General features: G+C 40.0%; 1 protein-coding gene across 1 annotated transcript in view; it reads right to left on the bottom strand.

The window, feature by feature from the left end:
- Positions 1-1,839: 1,839 nt before the first annotated feature.
- Positions 1,840-18,569, bottom strand: part of LOC135734550 (uncharacterized) — a 318,539-nt gene continuing 301,809 nt past the window's right edge. Inside the window, exons 6-9 of the mRNA XM_065253394.2 lie at positions 17,723-17,855; positions 16,941-17,628; positions 16,808-16,839; positions 1,840-3,585 (exon numbers count right to left, since the gene is read on the bottom strand). Coding sequence (XP_065109466.1) covers positions 2,186-3,585; positions 16,808-16,839; positions 16,941-17,628; positions 17,723-17,855 — 2,253 coding nt within the window. The 3' untranslated portion in view covers positions 1,840-2,185. The remainder of the gene's footprint in view (positions 3,586-16,807; positions 16,840-16,940; positions 17,629-17,722; positions 17,856-18,569) is intronic.

Raw genomic sequence — 18,569 nt, 5'->3', positions numbered from 1 at the left:
CTAATTTCGACACATAAAAGACGTCTAAAAAAAGACGTTGAATGAACGTTGTCTCTGGCTCCCCACTGGACGTCTTTTAAACATTCAACAAGCATGTCAGTAGGACGTCTAATTTCAACACATAAAAGACGTCTAAAAAAGACATTAAAGGAACGTTGTCTCTGGCTCCCCACTGGACGTCTTTTAAACATTCAACAAGCGTGTCAGTAGGACGTCTAATTTCAACACATAAAAGATGTCTAAAAAAGACAAAAAGTTTGTTGCAAAAACTTTCATTCTGGCTACTCAGTGAACGTCTTTTAAACGGTAGACAAAGATGCAATAATGACGTCTTTTGGACGTGTTTTTGTTTAGTGGGCAGATAATGACGATCTGCTGCTAATTGTACTGCACACTCTGGTCACTCTCTCACATAAATTCATATGCATTGTTATGAGACTGTACTGAAATAGATTTCACATGTGCTGGAGTTATTACTGCTACTACTCATCCATAAAATAAACAAATGTTTGTCATCAAGGGCATAACTTTGGGTCTACCATTAGGGGGGTTAAGCTCCCGGCATATTTATTTATTTATTGAATCATTTTCTCTTGCTAATTTGCCTTTCCTGTATTAGAAATACATTAGTGATACTTTTAGTCCAGGATAAGAAATAGCAGATAAGAAATTATAATTAGACTATTCTTTCACCTTCCACATAGTCTGGTCTAGTAGTTTCCCTTGTAAACTATCTTTTGGAACAGCCGATTTGCAACAGATAGTGTAGGCCAGAGTATGATAACATTATATATTTTGGGTGACATTTTACAAATATTGCAGGTAGGCCTAATACATTAATAAAAAATATATTAATACTATATTCTAAAACATAAAAGATGAGGGAAGCATGATGTTTTAAGAGATTAATTCATAGTTATTAGTTACAGTTTATTAGTTTTTTTAACAAACTTTAATATTCTGTATATTTTGTAATGCACTGTAAGTCGCTTTGGATAGAAGCCTTAATATTTTCATAAAAATATAAAAATAACAGTATTTAATTTGTATTTAAATACATTTTACAACATATGACAATCTTAACCCAATACAGTGTTTCTAAATTGATGCTTATATTTAGTCAAGGAACCTAATGTCAAGTACTGTAGTTGCAGCTCTAAATATGACATAACAAATAACTGATTTAATGATTTTAAACAGATTCGTTGTCAGTGCAGTTTTGACATACAACGATGGCCGGGCAAATTGTAATTTCGAGTTATTAACATAATTTACAAGTTCCTGTTATTTAACAGTGCTCACTTTGTTTGATGTCTTTGCTGGAAACTGTAGCGGGACGGGCTGCATCTCTGTCGGCATCCTCGCTGACTTGGGGTGTGGGAGGCGGATGGAGCGGACGAGGGCGCTTGGCAATCGTTAGCTGAGCTGCTGGTTAACAACACTGATGTTGATTACTATCGTTAGCTTGAACTGTTAGATAAAAATGGGGATGTAGCATTGCAATGTTGTTTGTAAATCTGAAAAAAGGTTTCCGTAGTTCGCTTCATCTTTCCTATTAATGATGGCAGGCAGTGAACCAGGTAGTGATTGACAGTTCTCTAATCCAATTGCGTTGGACATTGTCAGAATGACGGCAACTAAATCACAGTTTAGAAGTGGGTATACGCAAATCCGACTGAAAAAGAAGTGAGAATACGCTGTATTACCTGCGTATACCCTGGACTACAGAACTGGGTCATACCAAGTAGTCGGGGCTGGGGGTACATTACAGATTATTTAAAATATAATACTATCTTTCTTGCTGGCAAATGAAATTAATAAAGAAAACGAACAAAAGTGTTCATTTGGAACATTTCATATTTATTTTAATCTGAATGATGTGATTATATTGGGGGGGGTTATATTAGCTGGATTTGATGTTTGAGGGGGTCATGACCCCCGTAACCCCCGTGCAAATTACGCGCATGTTTGTCATACCAAAACAGATTTGCATAAATAATATATGATAAAGCAACAAAAGCCTGTAACTCAATGAACTGAGAACAGGATCACATACATATTTTATGAAATTCTTTATCCATAACTTTACATAGTCAGTGCTGTTAAGTCAGGGAAAACAACCAATCGGTCACCTAACACTGGTGTCAGTCTTGTTCTGGATGCTGTTATTCGCTATCCATTGATGTTAAGATTCCGTCATCTTCTCTATTGGTACACGTACATTTGTCTCTGGTGCACCAGCAGTTGGTTTACTGCCTACCGAGCGTCTCGGTTTGCTCTCGCCCGTGTGGATTCTGATGTGGTTTTTTAGTTTGGTGGCACAGGTGTATGCTTTGGGGCAGTAACCGCAGGTGTGTGGACGGTCCATTGAATGACTGCGCCTGTGCCTCGCCAACTCCGAGGAACTCCGAAATTTTCTGGGACAGACCGTGCAGCAGTAAGGCCGCTCACCCGTGTGCACACGCTCATGGAGGGCCAGCTCACTGAAGGTGAGGAAGGCTCTGTCGCAGTGGGCGCAAGAGAATGGCCTCTCTCCGGTGTGGATCAGATAATGTCTGTTCAAGGCAAAGGGCTTGGCGAACATTTTGCCGCAGAAGTTGCACGGGTATGGCCGAGCACCGCTGTGAGATGAGACATGCTCCTGAAGGGCTCTTTTGGACTTAAAGCCCTTGCGACACTGCGGGCAGGAGTACGGTCTCTCTTCCGTGTGGGTCCTTCCATGCTTGATGAGCTCTCCATGTGAAAGAAATCCCTTTCCGCACTGCGAGCAGAGGTATGGTCGCTCACCTGTGTGCATGCGCTCATGGCGGTGCAAAATTGATGGCTGCCTGAAGCTCTTCGGGCAGTGCGGACACTGAAACGGCCTCTCGTGCGAGTGGGTGATTAAGTGTTTCTGAAGGCCGGCGCGAAGGCTGAACCGTTTGCCACAGATGGAGCACTGATGTGGCCGCTCGCCCGTGTGACTGAGCAGGTGTCGCTTGACGTCCGTGCGGCGCGTGTACATCTTATCGCACTGAGGACATTTAAACTGTTGGAGTCTACGATGGCTCTGCCGGTGAACGGACCTCTGTAGCAGGGTGTCAAACCCTTCCCCGCACTGCTCGCACAGGTACTGCTGCTTGGCGCTGTGAGTCTTGCGGTGCTGAATGAGAGCGGCGGCCGTCAGGCTGGCTTCGCCGCAGATGGAGCAGTAATGCGGCAGCTCGCCGGAGTGGCTCTTCTTGTGGTGAGCAGCCAGGATCCGCAGGTTGCCAAAGTTGCTGTGGCAGAGCTGGCAGACAAAGGCGGTCTTGCCGTGCATTTTGCGGCAATGTCTGGTCAGATCCCATGCGTGCTGGAATGTTTTATCGCATTGGCTGCAGTGGAAGGGCCGTTCACCGGTATGGGTCAGCTGGTGTCGCCTTACATCGGACCTGCGCGTGAACGTTCGGCCGCAGGTGTCACACAAGTGTCGAGCACGAGCCTTGTTGGCGGGCATCGGGTTTGTTGGCTTGGTTGCTCCAGATGTCTGTTCTGGATGTGAACCAGACGAATTTGATTCTTTCTGCCTCATGTCAGATCTGCTGGACATCTGGCCCTCCGCATCTGTGGAAAACATCAGACCATCAAAATAAACATCTGTTATTTATATTGTTATTTCCTCCAATGACCTATTGCCAAAAGTTTTGGGACACCCCTCCAAATCATTGAATTCAGATGTTCCAAACACTTCCAGTGAAAGGAACTCTTTATGCTTCATCATACCAAGACATTTTGGACAATTTTATGCTCCCAACTTTGTGGGAACAGTTTGGGGATGGCCCCTTCCTGTTCCAATAGTGCACAAAGCAAGGTCCATAAAGACATGGATGAGCGAGTTTGGTGTGGAAGAACTTGACTGGCCTGCACAGAGTCTTGACCTTAACCTAACAGAACGTCTGGGTTACGTATGTAAACCCTGTTTCCTTTCAGTTGGTCACTACGACATCACGTATTGACCGGCGAATTGGGAATCCCTACCAAAGCGCCACTGAAGCTGACCCTTTCCAGTGCTTGCGTAAATCTTCCACCCTCCATGTAAGGGGCGGAACCTGGGCTTAATGCAGAAGACCGGTCACTACAGGTTCCTTAACCTACGGTACTGAACTAGGCAAACTGGAAAGTTAACTAGCCTGGGCGGAACTAAGAACGCTGTGGAAGCCACCCCCTAAGGAGGTTACTACTGTGTGGGATACATAATATGGAACAACTGATAGGTCCCCTATATAGAAGCCTCTGAACATTCACGTAGTTTGACAGCGGGGTCGGGGTCGGGGTCTTAGTGTTACGCTGGATTTAGAAATCTATCTGCTCTCTGCCAAAATCAGTTAAACCATCTAGGGGTGAAGTCAGCACTCGCCGGGTCACGCTGCTCGTTAGAGCACGTCTGCCGCTGTATTGAGTGACCCCGGGATGTGAATGGCACGAAGAGACCTTAGATTCTTCTGACTCCATATGAGGAGATGACGGGTGAGATGTGATAGGTGATCAGAGCGCAAACCGCCTTGGCGATTGATATACGCAACAGTCGCAGTGCTGTCGGTACAAACTAACACATCATTGCCTCGGAGCTCATTGCTGAAACGGACAAAAGCAAGATATCCAGCCCATAGTTCTAGGCAATTTATGTGCCAATGCAGCTGGGGTGTCGTCCAGACCCACGAAGCTACAAGCCCATCGTACGTGGGTCCCCAACCTGTGGTGGAGACATCTGTGCATACTATAGCATGTATGGAGATCTGTCTCAAAGGCACACCGGCCTGGAGAAATGATCAATCTGACCACAGAACGAAGGTGTAATGGAGAAATGATTGAGTATGTGAGCGGTGCGAAGTGGGAGCGGAGCGAAAACGCTCCACTATCGCTCAATTACGAGTCACAACTCGCCAGACTCCGGACCAAACCACTATGAGAAAATGGAGGGGAACTTAAAAAGTTTCTTAACATATTTTGCATTCGTTTGCATTTGTATTGTTGTCTTACTAGTACTTTCACAAACATTTATATACAAGGCTTGACATTAACACCCGCCAACCCGCCAAATCCGGGTAGATTTCGGCTGTGGCGGGTAAGACAGCCAATCCCACTAGTCACTTTGGCAGGTTGAATATAATTTTTTAATTGTAGTTTTCTTAAAAGTTATGCGAAATGATAAACAATGCGCAATGCGACACTAGACAACTACAACTCCCACGAGCAATCTGCACCAAGCGCAACGCACAGAGACCGTTTGTTGAGACGTGCGTGCAATCAGCGGAGCTTTGCGGAGCACAAGAGGACGCAGTATGAGCACATACACACTTCGGGAAAGATAAAACAATTGCATGGAAGTGATTGAAGAGATATAAATTGCATGCACACTCTCAGGGCAAGAGCGGAGAGAAATTCAGCGCATGTGCTTGGCAACTGCCACTCTGCAAAAGCTTGTTTTTCTTTAAGTGAATGCAGCATTAAAGATATAGCTTTAATAAAAAATATGTTCAACCAGCCAGCATTTGTTTTGTTCAGATTCAGAGTACTTCTAGTGTTAATATAAAAGTTGGCTTAAAGTGAAGGCAGTAGACTACCTATATTTTTCGTTTGGCTATTTTTCTAAATTAATATTTTAGTTAATTTCAACACATTTTTTGTTTTGCTTTGTTTAAAAGTGAGCTAAATGATAGCCTAATTTGGGCTAATATTAGCTACTGTTTCAATTTCCATATATGATGTTCTTCTCTTAGTACTGGATATTCGTTCTTTATAAAGAATAAAAATTTGCCACAGAGCGAAAACGGAGCGCGTAAGTAAGGACGGCGCGGGGAGTGAGCGTGGAGCGGAAAATTGTATACCCAGAGTGGAGCTTGAGCGGAATAATTATGAAATGCTTTGAGCGCGGAGCGCAAATTCTTTCCACTGCACTCAGCTCACATACTCTGGCCCCAGGAGCCTTTCAAATTGTTTCAGCGTGACCGCGCTCTTGCCTTTGGAATGTATTCAAGCGCTTCTGTTAGACATGCCGTTAGTTTGAGTCAAGTTCCATACAGAGAAAAGAGATCCTCTGCACGGGGCAAAGTTTGCTCTTTTCCCAGTTGACCCAAAGACCCAAACGAGCTATGTGTTTGAGAACGAAATCTCTGTGTTTGCAAAACTTCTGACATGATATGTGAGCTATTATGAGCCATCTAGTAGTGTTGCTTTCGTCAATGAAAAGTATGACTAAATATAGTCCACTCCAAGCCGATTGCTGCGCCGCCCGAGAAAGCATAGCTGCCGTCTCAGGGTTAAAAACAAGCTACGCAACCCTTGCCGAAGGAGGGGGCGGATCTGAAACGGCGTCTGAGGTTGACCCCCCCAGATGTGGCATTTGGTGGAGGAAAGACAGACAACAAGGATGATGTAGAACACACGCCACTTGTATCCATTGGTACCTCCACTGGTGGTGGATGAGGGCACCTGAAGCTCGTTTTATACCTGCGAGGCGGGGCATGCCAGCAGATGCAAATACCTGCATGCCAAATTCAAGTTCGAAGTAGATTGGTCTCCGCAAAGCGCTTCCTAATTCATCTGTCAAAATGTGACGTCGTAGTGACCGACTGAAAGGGAAAATCTTTGGGATGAATTAGAGCGGAGACTACGAGCGAGGCCTTCTCGTCCAACAACAGTGTCTGACCTTACAAATGTGCTTTTAGAAGAATTGTCAAAAATTCCCATAAACACACTCCTAAACCTTGTAGAAGAGTTGATGCTGTTATAGCTGCGAAGGGTAGGCCAACTCCATGTTAAACCCTATGGATTAAAAATAGGATGTCTTTCAGGTATTTGTGCACATAAAGGCAGGGGTCCCAAAACTTATAGCAATATAGTGTATAAACTGATAACATTTTCAATAAGGAGAAAAGGGGGTCTACTGACAAATATATAGACATGAATGACATTATGTGTAAATTATTTTGTTGTGTGAGGAAAGAGAGTGCGGAGGGATACACAAAACATGCAGAGGTGGGTAGTAACGAATTACATTTACTTCATTACATTTACTTGAGTAATTTTTTTGGGTAACTAGTACTTTAAGAGTCAATTTAAGAATGGGTACTTTTTACTCTTACTCAAGTACATTTCTAGTGAAAAAACTGTACTTTTACTTCGCTACATTCGGCGGCGTTACTGCGCTACTGTCAAATGGTAATAATTAATGAATATATTTTTAAAAAAGTTTATAGGGCATGTTTGAAAGTTTCACGAGACAGGCTGCGTCATCCTTTAGCGTGTGACCGCGCGGTCACCCTTTAGCGCGCGCGACCGCGCCTAGATGAGAAGCAGATGAGGGCCCGTGTGCTAGATATCGGAGGCAGATCATGTGTGGCTTCAAGTTCGGTCTATGTTTTCACTCCAAGAGGTCAAAAAGAATAGTTTCATAATGCGATGCATGCTATGTTCAATAAACGAGCTGACATCACAACGTACAAGAATTCAAGATCCAACCTGAAGTAAGTGTCACAGTATTGCCTATTTGAACACTATTAATGGTCATTTCACACACTGTCCGAGTTTTTTTTTTGCCATATGCGCTCTTGTGCAAGCGATGACAAAACCTAGTGTAAGTTTAACCATACAAAGACCACGTTCACATCTGCACATTTCCATATCATTTCCCCACAACTAAACAAACTGAAAAGCATAATGTAAGGACGTCTTGCATTTATACACAAATCCGGACACCTCATAATGTGTAGAAAATACATTCAAATAAAAACGGGATTGTATTTTTATTTAAATCCTTCCAAAGAATGAATGAATAAAAATAAAAGAATAAAGTTTGATTTTAAAGAAACATGTATTATATATTATAATAAATGTAGAGTTGATTTGCACAAACAGATAAGTTACATATGAAATTCTAAAATGATTTATTAAGCTCCTGTTTATGTTCAGTAATTGCACTTTAATGGCAATGAAAATTACCTATTCATATAAAAACATGATCACAAACAGACACACACGTTCTTATCTGTTTAGTTTGCATGTTTAAAGGCAGATGCTGACAAGTTTGTGTTGTGAACATGAAAATAAATACAGAGTTAACCGTCAGAAAAACATCTGTGTGAGAGATTTTTTAGATTTTTTCTCAAATGACACATTATGTGATGTTAATGTACCCATTTCAGGACTGAGATAGGCTGCTTTATTTGTATATAAGCAGAACAATAAGACTTTTAAGGAGAGGTTTGTGAAAACCCTCCAAGTAGTCTGAAATTCAGTGCTTTTGCGCTACTTCTCTATCAGATCGGAAGTAACGAGCAACTAACTACACTGTAAAAAATAAAAAGTTGACTTAACTTACATTTTCAAGGCAACTTGCTGCACAGCTTTTTTGAGTTTACTCAACTTTTGGATGATGTAGTTCACCCAACTCAATTTACTGAGCAATGACAACTTACACCAAAAGTTGAACCAACTTAAACTGATTAGGCTATTAGCAAATTTCTAAGTTTACTCAACTAGTGACTTAAGTCCCCTCAACTATAACAACTTGTATTCCAGCATCTATCCATAAAGTTAATACACATACAAGTTGGGTAAAGGACAGTTCTTGTGTTCCTGTGTAGCTCAGCTGTAGAACATTGTGTTTGCAGCGCAAAAGGTCATGGGTTCAAACCCAGGGAACACAAGTACTGATAAAAATGTCTAGCTTTTAAAGGCGGAGTCCATGATGTTTGAAAGCCAGTGTTGATATTTGAAATCGCCTAAACAAACACGCCCCTACCCCAATAGAATCTGGACCTTCTGTTGATAGACCCGCCCCACACATACGCAACCCGGCATTTGATTTGATTTGATTGGCTATAAGTGTGTTTTGGTAGTCGGCCCGTCTCCTTTTCCAAACCATTTTTCAAACATCATGGACTCCGCCTTTAATGCAGTGTAAGTCGCTTTGGATAAAAGCATCTGCATGTTTTGGACTGTGGGAGTGAACCCACAATGTCACAGAGAGAACATGCATACTCCACAAAGAAAGGTCTCCTTAACAAAGTCTTTATCTGACTTAGTCCTTTTTTGAAACAGAGACCTTTTTTTGCTGTGAGGCAACATAATGCGCGCTAACTCATTGTGCTGCCCTCTACACTGAACACACACTTCTCAATCATGGTAACAATGAACAAACATAATTCTTTAAAAAATACTCTAAATACAACATATAACTAACATTAACAACATAACAACATAAATAAAGCCAGCAAACATTAAAACAGTCATCTTTTTTAGTAAATATTAACCAAAGAAGTGAACATGTCGCAATGCATGCTGGGAACCATTCCAACCATTGTTTTTTTTTAAATTGCTTGTTCAGATTGTTTAGTTTGGCAAGTTGGGTGAACGAATTGGACAAACACTTATACATCTAAGTCCAGTCAACAAAATAATATTTGTTAGCTGAATGATTATGCTCTTTTTATTCAGTGAACACAAAATAATTAACTGACGCCCTTCAACAAAGAAATCTTTGTTCAAGTAACTTAATGTTCTTTGTTGAATGAACATTTTAAAGTTGGATTTTTTACAGTGTACTTGAGTAGTTTTTTCATCTAATAGCCTACTTTTTTTCTCTTACTCAAGTAAATAATTCGATTGATACTATTACTTTTACTTGAGTACAGATTTTGGGTACTCTACCCACCTCTGAAAACATGAAATACACTACTTCTGCATAGAAAATCACTTACCTGAGATATTAGTCAATTAAACAAGATAATTATACACAAATACTGAGAAAGCTCAGATATTTAATACATGTGAAACGTGGTGTACATCAAGGTTCTAAATTAACTTTTTGATCACCAGCCAATCAGCATTTCCACTAGCCAAATTTTTTCTGGTGAAAATAAGAGAAATTATGAGTGCCACTGAACGCATTTGATAATTGTATTAACATTGTTGGTATGAAACACACACATAAAGTGAGGCTTCTCCCAGCAAGACACTCTTCAATACGACCTGTCTTGTCAGTTTTAATTAACGTTAGGCTCTGTGATGATGACTTCGGGCACTCTCATGGTCCTTTACTGTCTCAACTTTAAAATTAGTTCCCACCAAGAAACTGTTTGTTGTTTTGTTTTTTCTTTCGCGTACATGCATATTTTCAACATTATACAATGACAGCAATGATTAATAACTTGTTTTTACACGAATATTTGTACAATATTTTAAGAAACCAGTCATTTTATGACTGCAATACTAAAATAATCTCAGTCATACTTACTGCTATGTGTTTATGTAGTGTCCTAGAGTTAAATATTAGTAGGGGTGCGCGGGGCAAAAACTAATGCGGGGCTAGTTGTAAAACGGACTGTTTACATTGTTGCACAAGGTTGAGCGTTTTATTTTTCCTGTGGTTTTTTTCACGCTGCCAAAAGACGATCTTCCGCAAATTATTGGAAATGTATAATGTTTTTCCAGCATCGTTTTGAAATATATCTGCACCTTTTAACAACTTTTTGGGTGGGCTTGAAAATATTTTGACCCAGCTGGGTTAATTGTAACGCTTTTAGCGCAATTCTTGCAGTTTTTTTAATAGGATACACACAAATGATTGCTGGCAGCCAACAAAATAAATGTGCCTGTCTTATCAAAAACCGTGTGTCAAATTTATTTTTGTTCATATCTTTAATATTGATTGAATAAGGTCATGTCAAAGTTTAAAATCATAATGAAATGAATGGCTAAAATCAGACTTTAAAGCTCATTATCTCACAATTTGATTTTGAAACTGTAGTATGGTTATTACAGACTGGGTCACATATAAAAAAAATGTTGTCATAATTGTGCTGCTTTATAATTTTATAATCATTTATAATTGAACTATTGTTAGAAAAGGACTGGATGGATGAATGAATACAGTGTAGATACCTGTATATTATAGACACATATATAAACAAGAGTGTTAAAACTAACCCCCTACCTGTTACAATTAACCCCACCTATGGGGTAAGTTGTGTAACGTTTGCACTTCTGTCACGTCCAAGAATGGTAAGTACTAGAAACAAACTTCAAATGTTCATTTGTAGCAGAGATGTGTGTGTTGTGCTTGAGTAAAAACATAATAATTAAATCAAACTCAAAAATTTATTGAATGATTGAGCCAAAAAGCGTTAGGTTGTGCCCCGCTCTCTCGAGTCAAAATAAGATTAACATTATCAGGGCTTAAAGTGAAAAAAAAATCCTGAGCCTTAACTTTCTGTGGCTCAACCAGGACTTTTACCAAGCCTGTTTTTTCTATTAACCAATTCTATGAGCAACAGCACAGTCATATTTTCAACGTATTAACAACTTACTGGTCTCGTACACACTGCAAACTTTCGGGAGTGACAACCGCATTAAAATGCGGGAGTGAATCCCCTAAATATTCGTTTCATGTCTGTACGGAACAAGACTCACTCCCGAAAATGCGATGATTGACACAGAGATAACCATAGCAACGTTCTGCCGTCTCGCGTGCTTATTTTTGACCAAAATAATAACAGCATTGTGTTTTGCAATAAACCTCCATCTTGGCGTTGTGTATTTTATGCTTTTGTGAGGCTGCTTCACAGCACGGAGCGCGCGGTCTTGCAGTGTTGCCAAGTCCTCGTCGTTTTTGTACGTAAATACCGTTTTGGTGCTTAACAGTTTATAGCTTTTGGCTCATGAAGCGATCAAGTTTTTGGTGTTGATAAAGCGTGAAGGGGCCGGTCCCAATATTTTGATCTTTGAGGTAAAGCATTTCGATTTATTTCGGTTTATTATTGGATTCTTCTTGTTCGCTGCTTTTTTAGTGCAAGATCTGGCAACACTAGTCAGCAAACGCTTGTGCCTCTGTCATTTTCTGAACCGCGCACACAGAAGACTTTTTCCCCTTCTAAGCATTTATTTTTTTCAGAAGAGAGACCTGTCCTGTTTATGATGAACGTTTAAACACTTGATTAACTACTAGTTGTTCAGTTCGGTTATGTACACACTGTGCAGAGTTTCTGTAAATGCGGTTGTCACTACCTGCATTTTGCAGGAGTTAATTCGGTTGTGGAATTCGGTTGTCAGTACCGTAAATTACTGAACTGTGTGTGTACAGAACAGGATTAAGCATTAAAATGTGAAGTGACAACCGAATTAATATGCAGTGTGTACGGGACCACTGTGCCAAAAAAACTATGCAAAAACAAGCTCCAGGTTTCAGAAGTTTACTGCACCAAGTGCCTAAAGCAGGGGTCTCAAACTGGCTTTGGGCCATTTTGATATGGACATCTTGTCGGAGGGCCGTAGAGCTATTTTAACAAAAACACAAAATTTCTGTATATGTACTGCATTTAAATTCTACTATTAAACATAATAATACACAAAAATATAAACAGTGCTTTCAATCTATTTTATACTTTATTTATAAGAGTAAGTAAATCTTTTCTTAAGCTTATCTTAAATTAATAAATATAATAATAATAATGATAAATACAAACTTTTTCTATTAAAACCTTGCACTAAACTAACAAATTAAATGAATACATTTTTGAACTATTATAGGCTATACATTTATTTTGGACTTATATGTTCGATCTCTGTAAAATTAATATTACTGCTCCATGTGTAACTGCATAGAAAGCTACATATATTAGATATACTTTATTATTCACTTATATTGAGTTGAGTGAGCTGCATACATAGACTACTGTAGTGTACTTTTAACTTTTGCATGTTTCTCCTCATCTTTTCTATTTTCATAACCTGGGCACTAGGCTTTTTCCTCATCCATAGTTTAATATGTGTTGCATTACATCTCCCGCTCGCACTGCTTATGAGGTGTCGCCAATAAAAGCTGTGACTTAAACTAACAAACCCCGTGCAGCTTTTCTCTGAGTAACAGCTGAATAATCGCAAGTTACAGTACAGCTCTTCTCTGAGTAACATCTGAATAACCCCGAGATACAGTACAGCTCTTCTCTGGAAGAACACTCCAAAGTCCCCACCAGATTAACTGATCGCATGGTGACAATAATATGATTGAAGTGAGGTGCAGATGAGCAATAAAATCTGATCATGTATTCCGTTATCCTCGCTGGTAAGAGTGAGGGCCGCTCATGGTTGCGTAGCAAAATAGAACGCCCAGCCTCTCACGTGCTTAGGAATGAAAAAAGACTCTCGTTTAACACACGTTTTTAGACGCGACATGTGAATGGCCCCTTAAAAGTTTACATCAATAATTAACTCTTTCACCGCCAGGGTTTTTAAAAAAAGTTGCCAGCCAGCGCCAGCGTTTTTCATGATTTTCACCAAAGTTTAATGCCTTCCAGAAAATGTTTTTCTTTAAATATATAAACATACAATATACCAAATGAAAGAATAGACCCTCTGCTTTCAAACAAAAAAAAACCGTTTCATCCTACCTTTAGTGGTTCTTTTGCAATCAGCTTTTGAATATGGGTAGGTTTTTGCAAAAACACCATATTTTGAGCAAAAAGCAGAGATAATTCCATTTTTGTGACGGACTTTTCATAGAGATCCCTTTCAGAGCGATCTTTAAAACAGACACGGACATGCAGCAGCTTGCCATAGGGCAATACTCCCGGGTTTAAAAAGTTGCGGAAAATAATAGCGGTATTGCGGAAAGACGGAAAATCTCGTCATTGGCGGGGAAGTGTTTTCTCTTAATTGACGAGATATCTCGTCAATGGCGGGGAAAGAGTTAAACAAATATAAAACTAAGTAAATTAAAATCTTTCTGCGGGGCAGAATATATTATATTTTTGAAAGCAGACACGGGCCGCATAGAGGGGGAGAGACGGTCGCGGGCTGGGAGTTTGAGACCACTGGCATAAGCCTTACAGTGCTTTGTCCTCTTTCTTTAAGCCATGCCAAGCGTCACTTGTTTTTTACTTTCTTCTCCAAAGCAGATGTATTTTCTTCTGGTTTGATAAACTTCAGTCTCCATAGCGTGTGTAGCCCAAGGTTATAATCGTTAACGAAAATGAACGAATAAACGAAAACTAGGTGGGAAAAAACATTGTCGTTAACTGAAATAAAAACAAAAACGAGACATTACAAAAAAACGATAACTAACTAAAACTGTAATGTGTGTCTGGCAAAACTAACTAAAATAAAATAAAAATATAGATTAAATGTCCTTAGTTTTCGTCTTTGTCTTTTATAGAGCAAATAACGTTCAGCTTCAAATTCCTTTCCATGCGTCTCTCACTCACGCGGTGTCACACACACACACATTCGCGAATTAATGACTCGTTTAAGTTAATTCCTTACAAGGTGTTGCACATAAATGAGTCTTTTGAGTCTATTCTTTACAAAGCAAACGGGCCACTGGTTGGTGAATTGGTTCGCGAATCAGTTTAAATGAATAGTTTAGATAGATGCAAAAACTGAATCGTCTGATGCGGTTTTGCTTGTGTCTAGAAACACGCAGAACATAAAGAGTGTTGTATTACGTGAATATGAATTTACTAATCTTTTAACTAAAAGCAAAACTTCACACGTGTACCCGCCATTATATACGCGCGACCTGTTCGTCGTCAGAAACATTTAAACGCGCGCAACCTCCAGAAGCACTGTGAACGCGTGACTGAATGAAGACAGTCCATCTATGATTGACGTCTGATTCGATTCGCTGTATACTGGACTGTATGATGTAAGTGCTTCTCACAACACACACACGTGACATGAGATTCACAACATAAGAAAACATGAGTTTTGTCTAAAATCAGTTTGTATTTCATGTAAGTGTAAACTGTCGATAACCATCTTAGGAGATTCTCTGAGTTAACTTTAATATGCATAACTGAATGCAAAACACTGTCGGTTTACTTGTCTGATATTTCAGCTATAAGCTGTATACATCAACATTAAGTTTTCAGACAATACAGGCAAAAATCCTCAGTTTGCTGTGGAGTCAAGAAATGTCTAAACATTAAAAGATAAATAGACACAAGTACAGAAATGTCACCTTTAACATGCACACTATTCCAACTCAATGACACAACACATTTGTATTAATACTATCTAATGAGGCCACGTTGAGACCATTGACTCAGAAGTGTTCAAGTGAACTGTGTCCTAATGCATTAATTGTTCACACGTGTGTAGTATCAGTTTGATCCATTTATTTTAAGTTTTGCGTTTGGGTACAACATACAAGTCAGCATTAAAGGCTGTTTTTCTTTGTTGTTAAAGCATGTATGTGTTGAAACATAATTAAAGGTTGATCAAATGTGACTTCTGTACTTCTGACACACTGATATTCATCTTACCAATTTCTGGTCTCCAAACTTTTGTCTTCACTGTCCTGATACTTATGGTGTGCACTGTATACTGTGTGTGCATGTATGTGTATTTTTTTCTCAAGAGTAACTACTAACTCGCTACTTGAGTATTTATTTCTTTAGTTACTTCTTTTTACCTCTGGTTATTCGTCATGGTCTTTTCTCAGACTGAGCTCTCTGACAGTCTGACAGAAATGTCTTGTGGCTCAAAAATGGGTTGAATACATGCGGTTTATGTATGTCGTCTTTACTCTGTTGGCTCTAAGTTTTTTACTGGCACACGTCACATTTTGCACTTCCTGTGGAGTGTTGAGACTGTTTACATATTTGTGCCCATATGTACATTTTATGTACTGGTTTTATTTTTGAATGAATAATTATTCTCTAAAATTGTATGATGTTTTTGTTGAGTTATTATTACACAATTCTTTTTCTCAACTTTTTGAATCTTGCCCCTGACAAATAACCCAAATTATGAAAAAGACTAAAACTAACACTAAAACTAATAAAAACTAAACTAAAACTAAGCATTTAAAAAAAAAAAACTAAACTAAACTAGCAAACCCACTTCAAAAACTAATTAAAACGAAACTGAATTTGAAAACAAAAAGTCAAAACGAAATAAAAATAAAAACTAATGAAAAATGCAAAACTATAATAACCTTGGTGTAGCCTACAAGCTAACTGCGAACTGGTTCACCTTCTGCACAAAATCCGCCCTCCTCTCTAGCAATTGGCTAAGACAATCTAATATCATGCTACCATTGGCTGTGACCGCTGACTCGTAAATCAAGGTGGTAGGTTGAAGGGGACCGGTTATTATTACCAGTTTGTTAATTCAAATGTAGTCTGGACCTGCCCTCAAGCCAGAAATCCGGCCCCTGGCTGAAAAACTTTAAGCCCTGCATTATAATTTAGAAATTTTCTTTAGTTTTGTCATGTTTTCATAAGCTAACTCAATCGCGTGGCGTCACCTGGACTTTTGAATGTGGTTGTGCGTGGATGAACGCAAAGACGCGCCCCTGGACATGGATTTGTGTGTGTACAAATCAGTGCGCCTGCTGCTTCGCTTTTACAAGCATAAGTTGGGTAACTACATTGCATATAGATCCGTTTTTGCGGCTATTATCTTTGTAAAGGAATACACTAGTTAACTGCTAACATTTTAACTTGAGATTTACATCGAGGCACAAAAGATTTACAGTGGGGCACGTGCCGCCTTACTTGTGTTTTGGGGGATGCCATGGTTTCTCGCGCTGGTTTCACTGCAAACCGCCAATGGGTGTATGAAACATCATCACGTAGCATTACGGAACAGTGTTCATGGGAAAAAGGGATGAATGGCAGAGAACAAAGCATTATGTATCATGCATGCAATGCCTCATGCATCACCGGCCAAACTAGCTAGTAAGTTTTTATTAACACCCGCCAAAATGAATTTCAACCCACATTTGGCAGGTTGGCGGGTGTTAATTTAGAACCCTGGTGTACATGCAAGGAAAGCTCAATGTTACCTGCAATCACTCCATGTGGTTCGCCTACACTCCTGAAATGAAACAGTACGTAAGATTTAATTCTGCATTAAACTAACTCTGAAAGTGGAAAAAAGCAAAATGCTTTTGAGCTTCATGTGGCCATCAGCTTCACCTTTTCTCTGTTGTTATCTGTTTGATGGGTCGTCCTCGTCGACGCAACGTTTTAACCACATTTTTGTCTGTCGCCCCTGCTCTCTTCCTAGCCCGTCCTGGTCCTCTGCGCGTCTCTGTCGTCTGGACAACATCCGTCACTGGTGGAGCCGTGAACTCTTGAACTACAGACAAGTCCGTTCCAGCAACAGGAGAGATGTTAGCGCTGTTATCCTCGTCTTGTGCGTTCAGCTGACCGGTTTCACCAGTATAGACTTCCTGCAGACTTTCCTCATTATGTGGGATGGCCAGCTCATCGCAGGATGTTGTTGCCTTGGCATCGCTCACAACTTCACAGGCGACGGCACGTTGTGTCGTTTTGTCATGCATAAAACTGGCTGCTTCTTCCAGGGACTCCGGCTCCCTCACATCACAACCTTTAACTAACAGCATCTTCACCTTCTCCTCCACACATCCTCCTGCCTCCGCTTCCCCCACAAGCATCTCCTGGCTGCTCAGCTCCACTTCTGTGTAGTCTGTTACGATGATGGTGTCCGAGCCCAGCTGACCCAGAGTGGCAGAACTCAGCAGGGCCACGCCGGACGTCTGGACGTGATAGACGACTGGCTCTGCGGCGATGACCACTCGTGCAGACGGAGGAATGGACAGCGTGGAGAAGATGCAATCCCCAGAGGAATGAGGAACAGACCCTGAGAAGCAGAGGTAAAAGAAAACTCACTGATATTGCCTACTCGACTGAAAAGACTTATACAGTCTTCATGGGCAGTCTGTTGGTTCACATACTTGGTTTAGAGCTTTGAGTTTCTGAACCTCCAAACAGTTGGTGCTGCTGCAGAAGAAGAACGTGCAGGTCTTTTGGATTGGTCTGCATGCAGTCCTCCAAATGAGCAGGGGGAATAGTGAGCCACGACAATGTCTGATGGAAAAACAGAGAGTGAATATGAGACTACGTGCCCAGAATTGTACAAGTGTGACGTGTCGTACGTCTCACGGGTACACAGTATTTGTAGAAAAAGCCCAAAATACACTGCATGGGTCAAAATTATTATTTATTTTTTTTGCCAAAAATCATTATCAAAGTATATGTAAAGATCCTGTTAGATGAAGATATTGTGTAAACGTCCTACAAACAACATTTGCATTTTTGTGAGTGGATGCCGACAAAATCGCAATCAAAATTGGCCAGAGTTGCCTACAAACTTCGCTTTGCTCTCTGTTCCTTGAGGATTCCCATTCAAGTTTTGTTTTTATGTTAAAGCTTACAATTTCCCCCATTTAGTCAACATCATTACAATGGTAAGCCAGTAGACACGCTAAAACAAACATTTTCAGTAGTACAGGGTTGCAAACTCATCAGGGGTGAAAAAGGTGACAAAGACACAAGCACTATATAATATACCCATATAATATAAATATATTACAGTTAATATATCAATTATTGATTGTATTTTCATTTGAATCTTTTTGTTAATTATTTATTAATTGTAAATATTATTACAAATGCACTGTACTGTTTTCCCTGGGCTTTTTATTATTAGTGGTGCTTGCATTTATGCAAAGCATCACTATTACTATTGCTCAAAGATATTATTAGTAGTGCTTGCATTTATGCAAGGCATCACTATTATTA

The sequence above is a fragment of the Paramisgurnus dabryanus genome, chromosome 1 (genome assembly GCF_030506205.2).
Source record: "Paramisgurnus dabryanus chromosome 1, PD_genome_1.1, whole genome shotgun sequence".
Taxonomy (NCBI): Eukaryota; Metazoa; Chordata; class Actinopteri; order Cypriniformes; family Cobitidae; genus Paramisgurnus; species Paramisgurnus dabryanus.
Note: the sequence above shows the minus strand (reverse complement) of the source record. Positions and strands in the feature narration are given on the sequence as shown.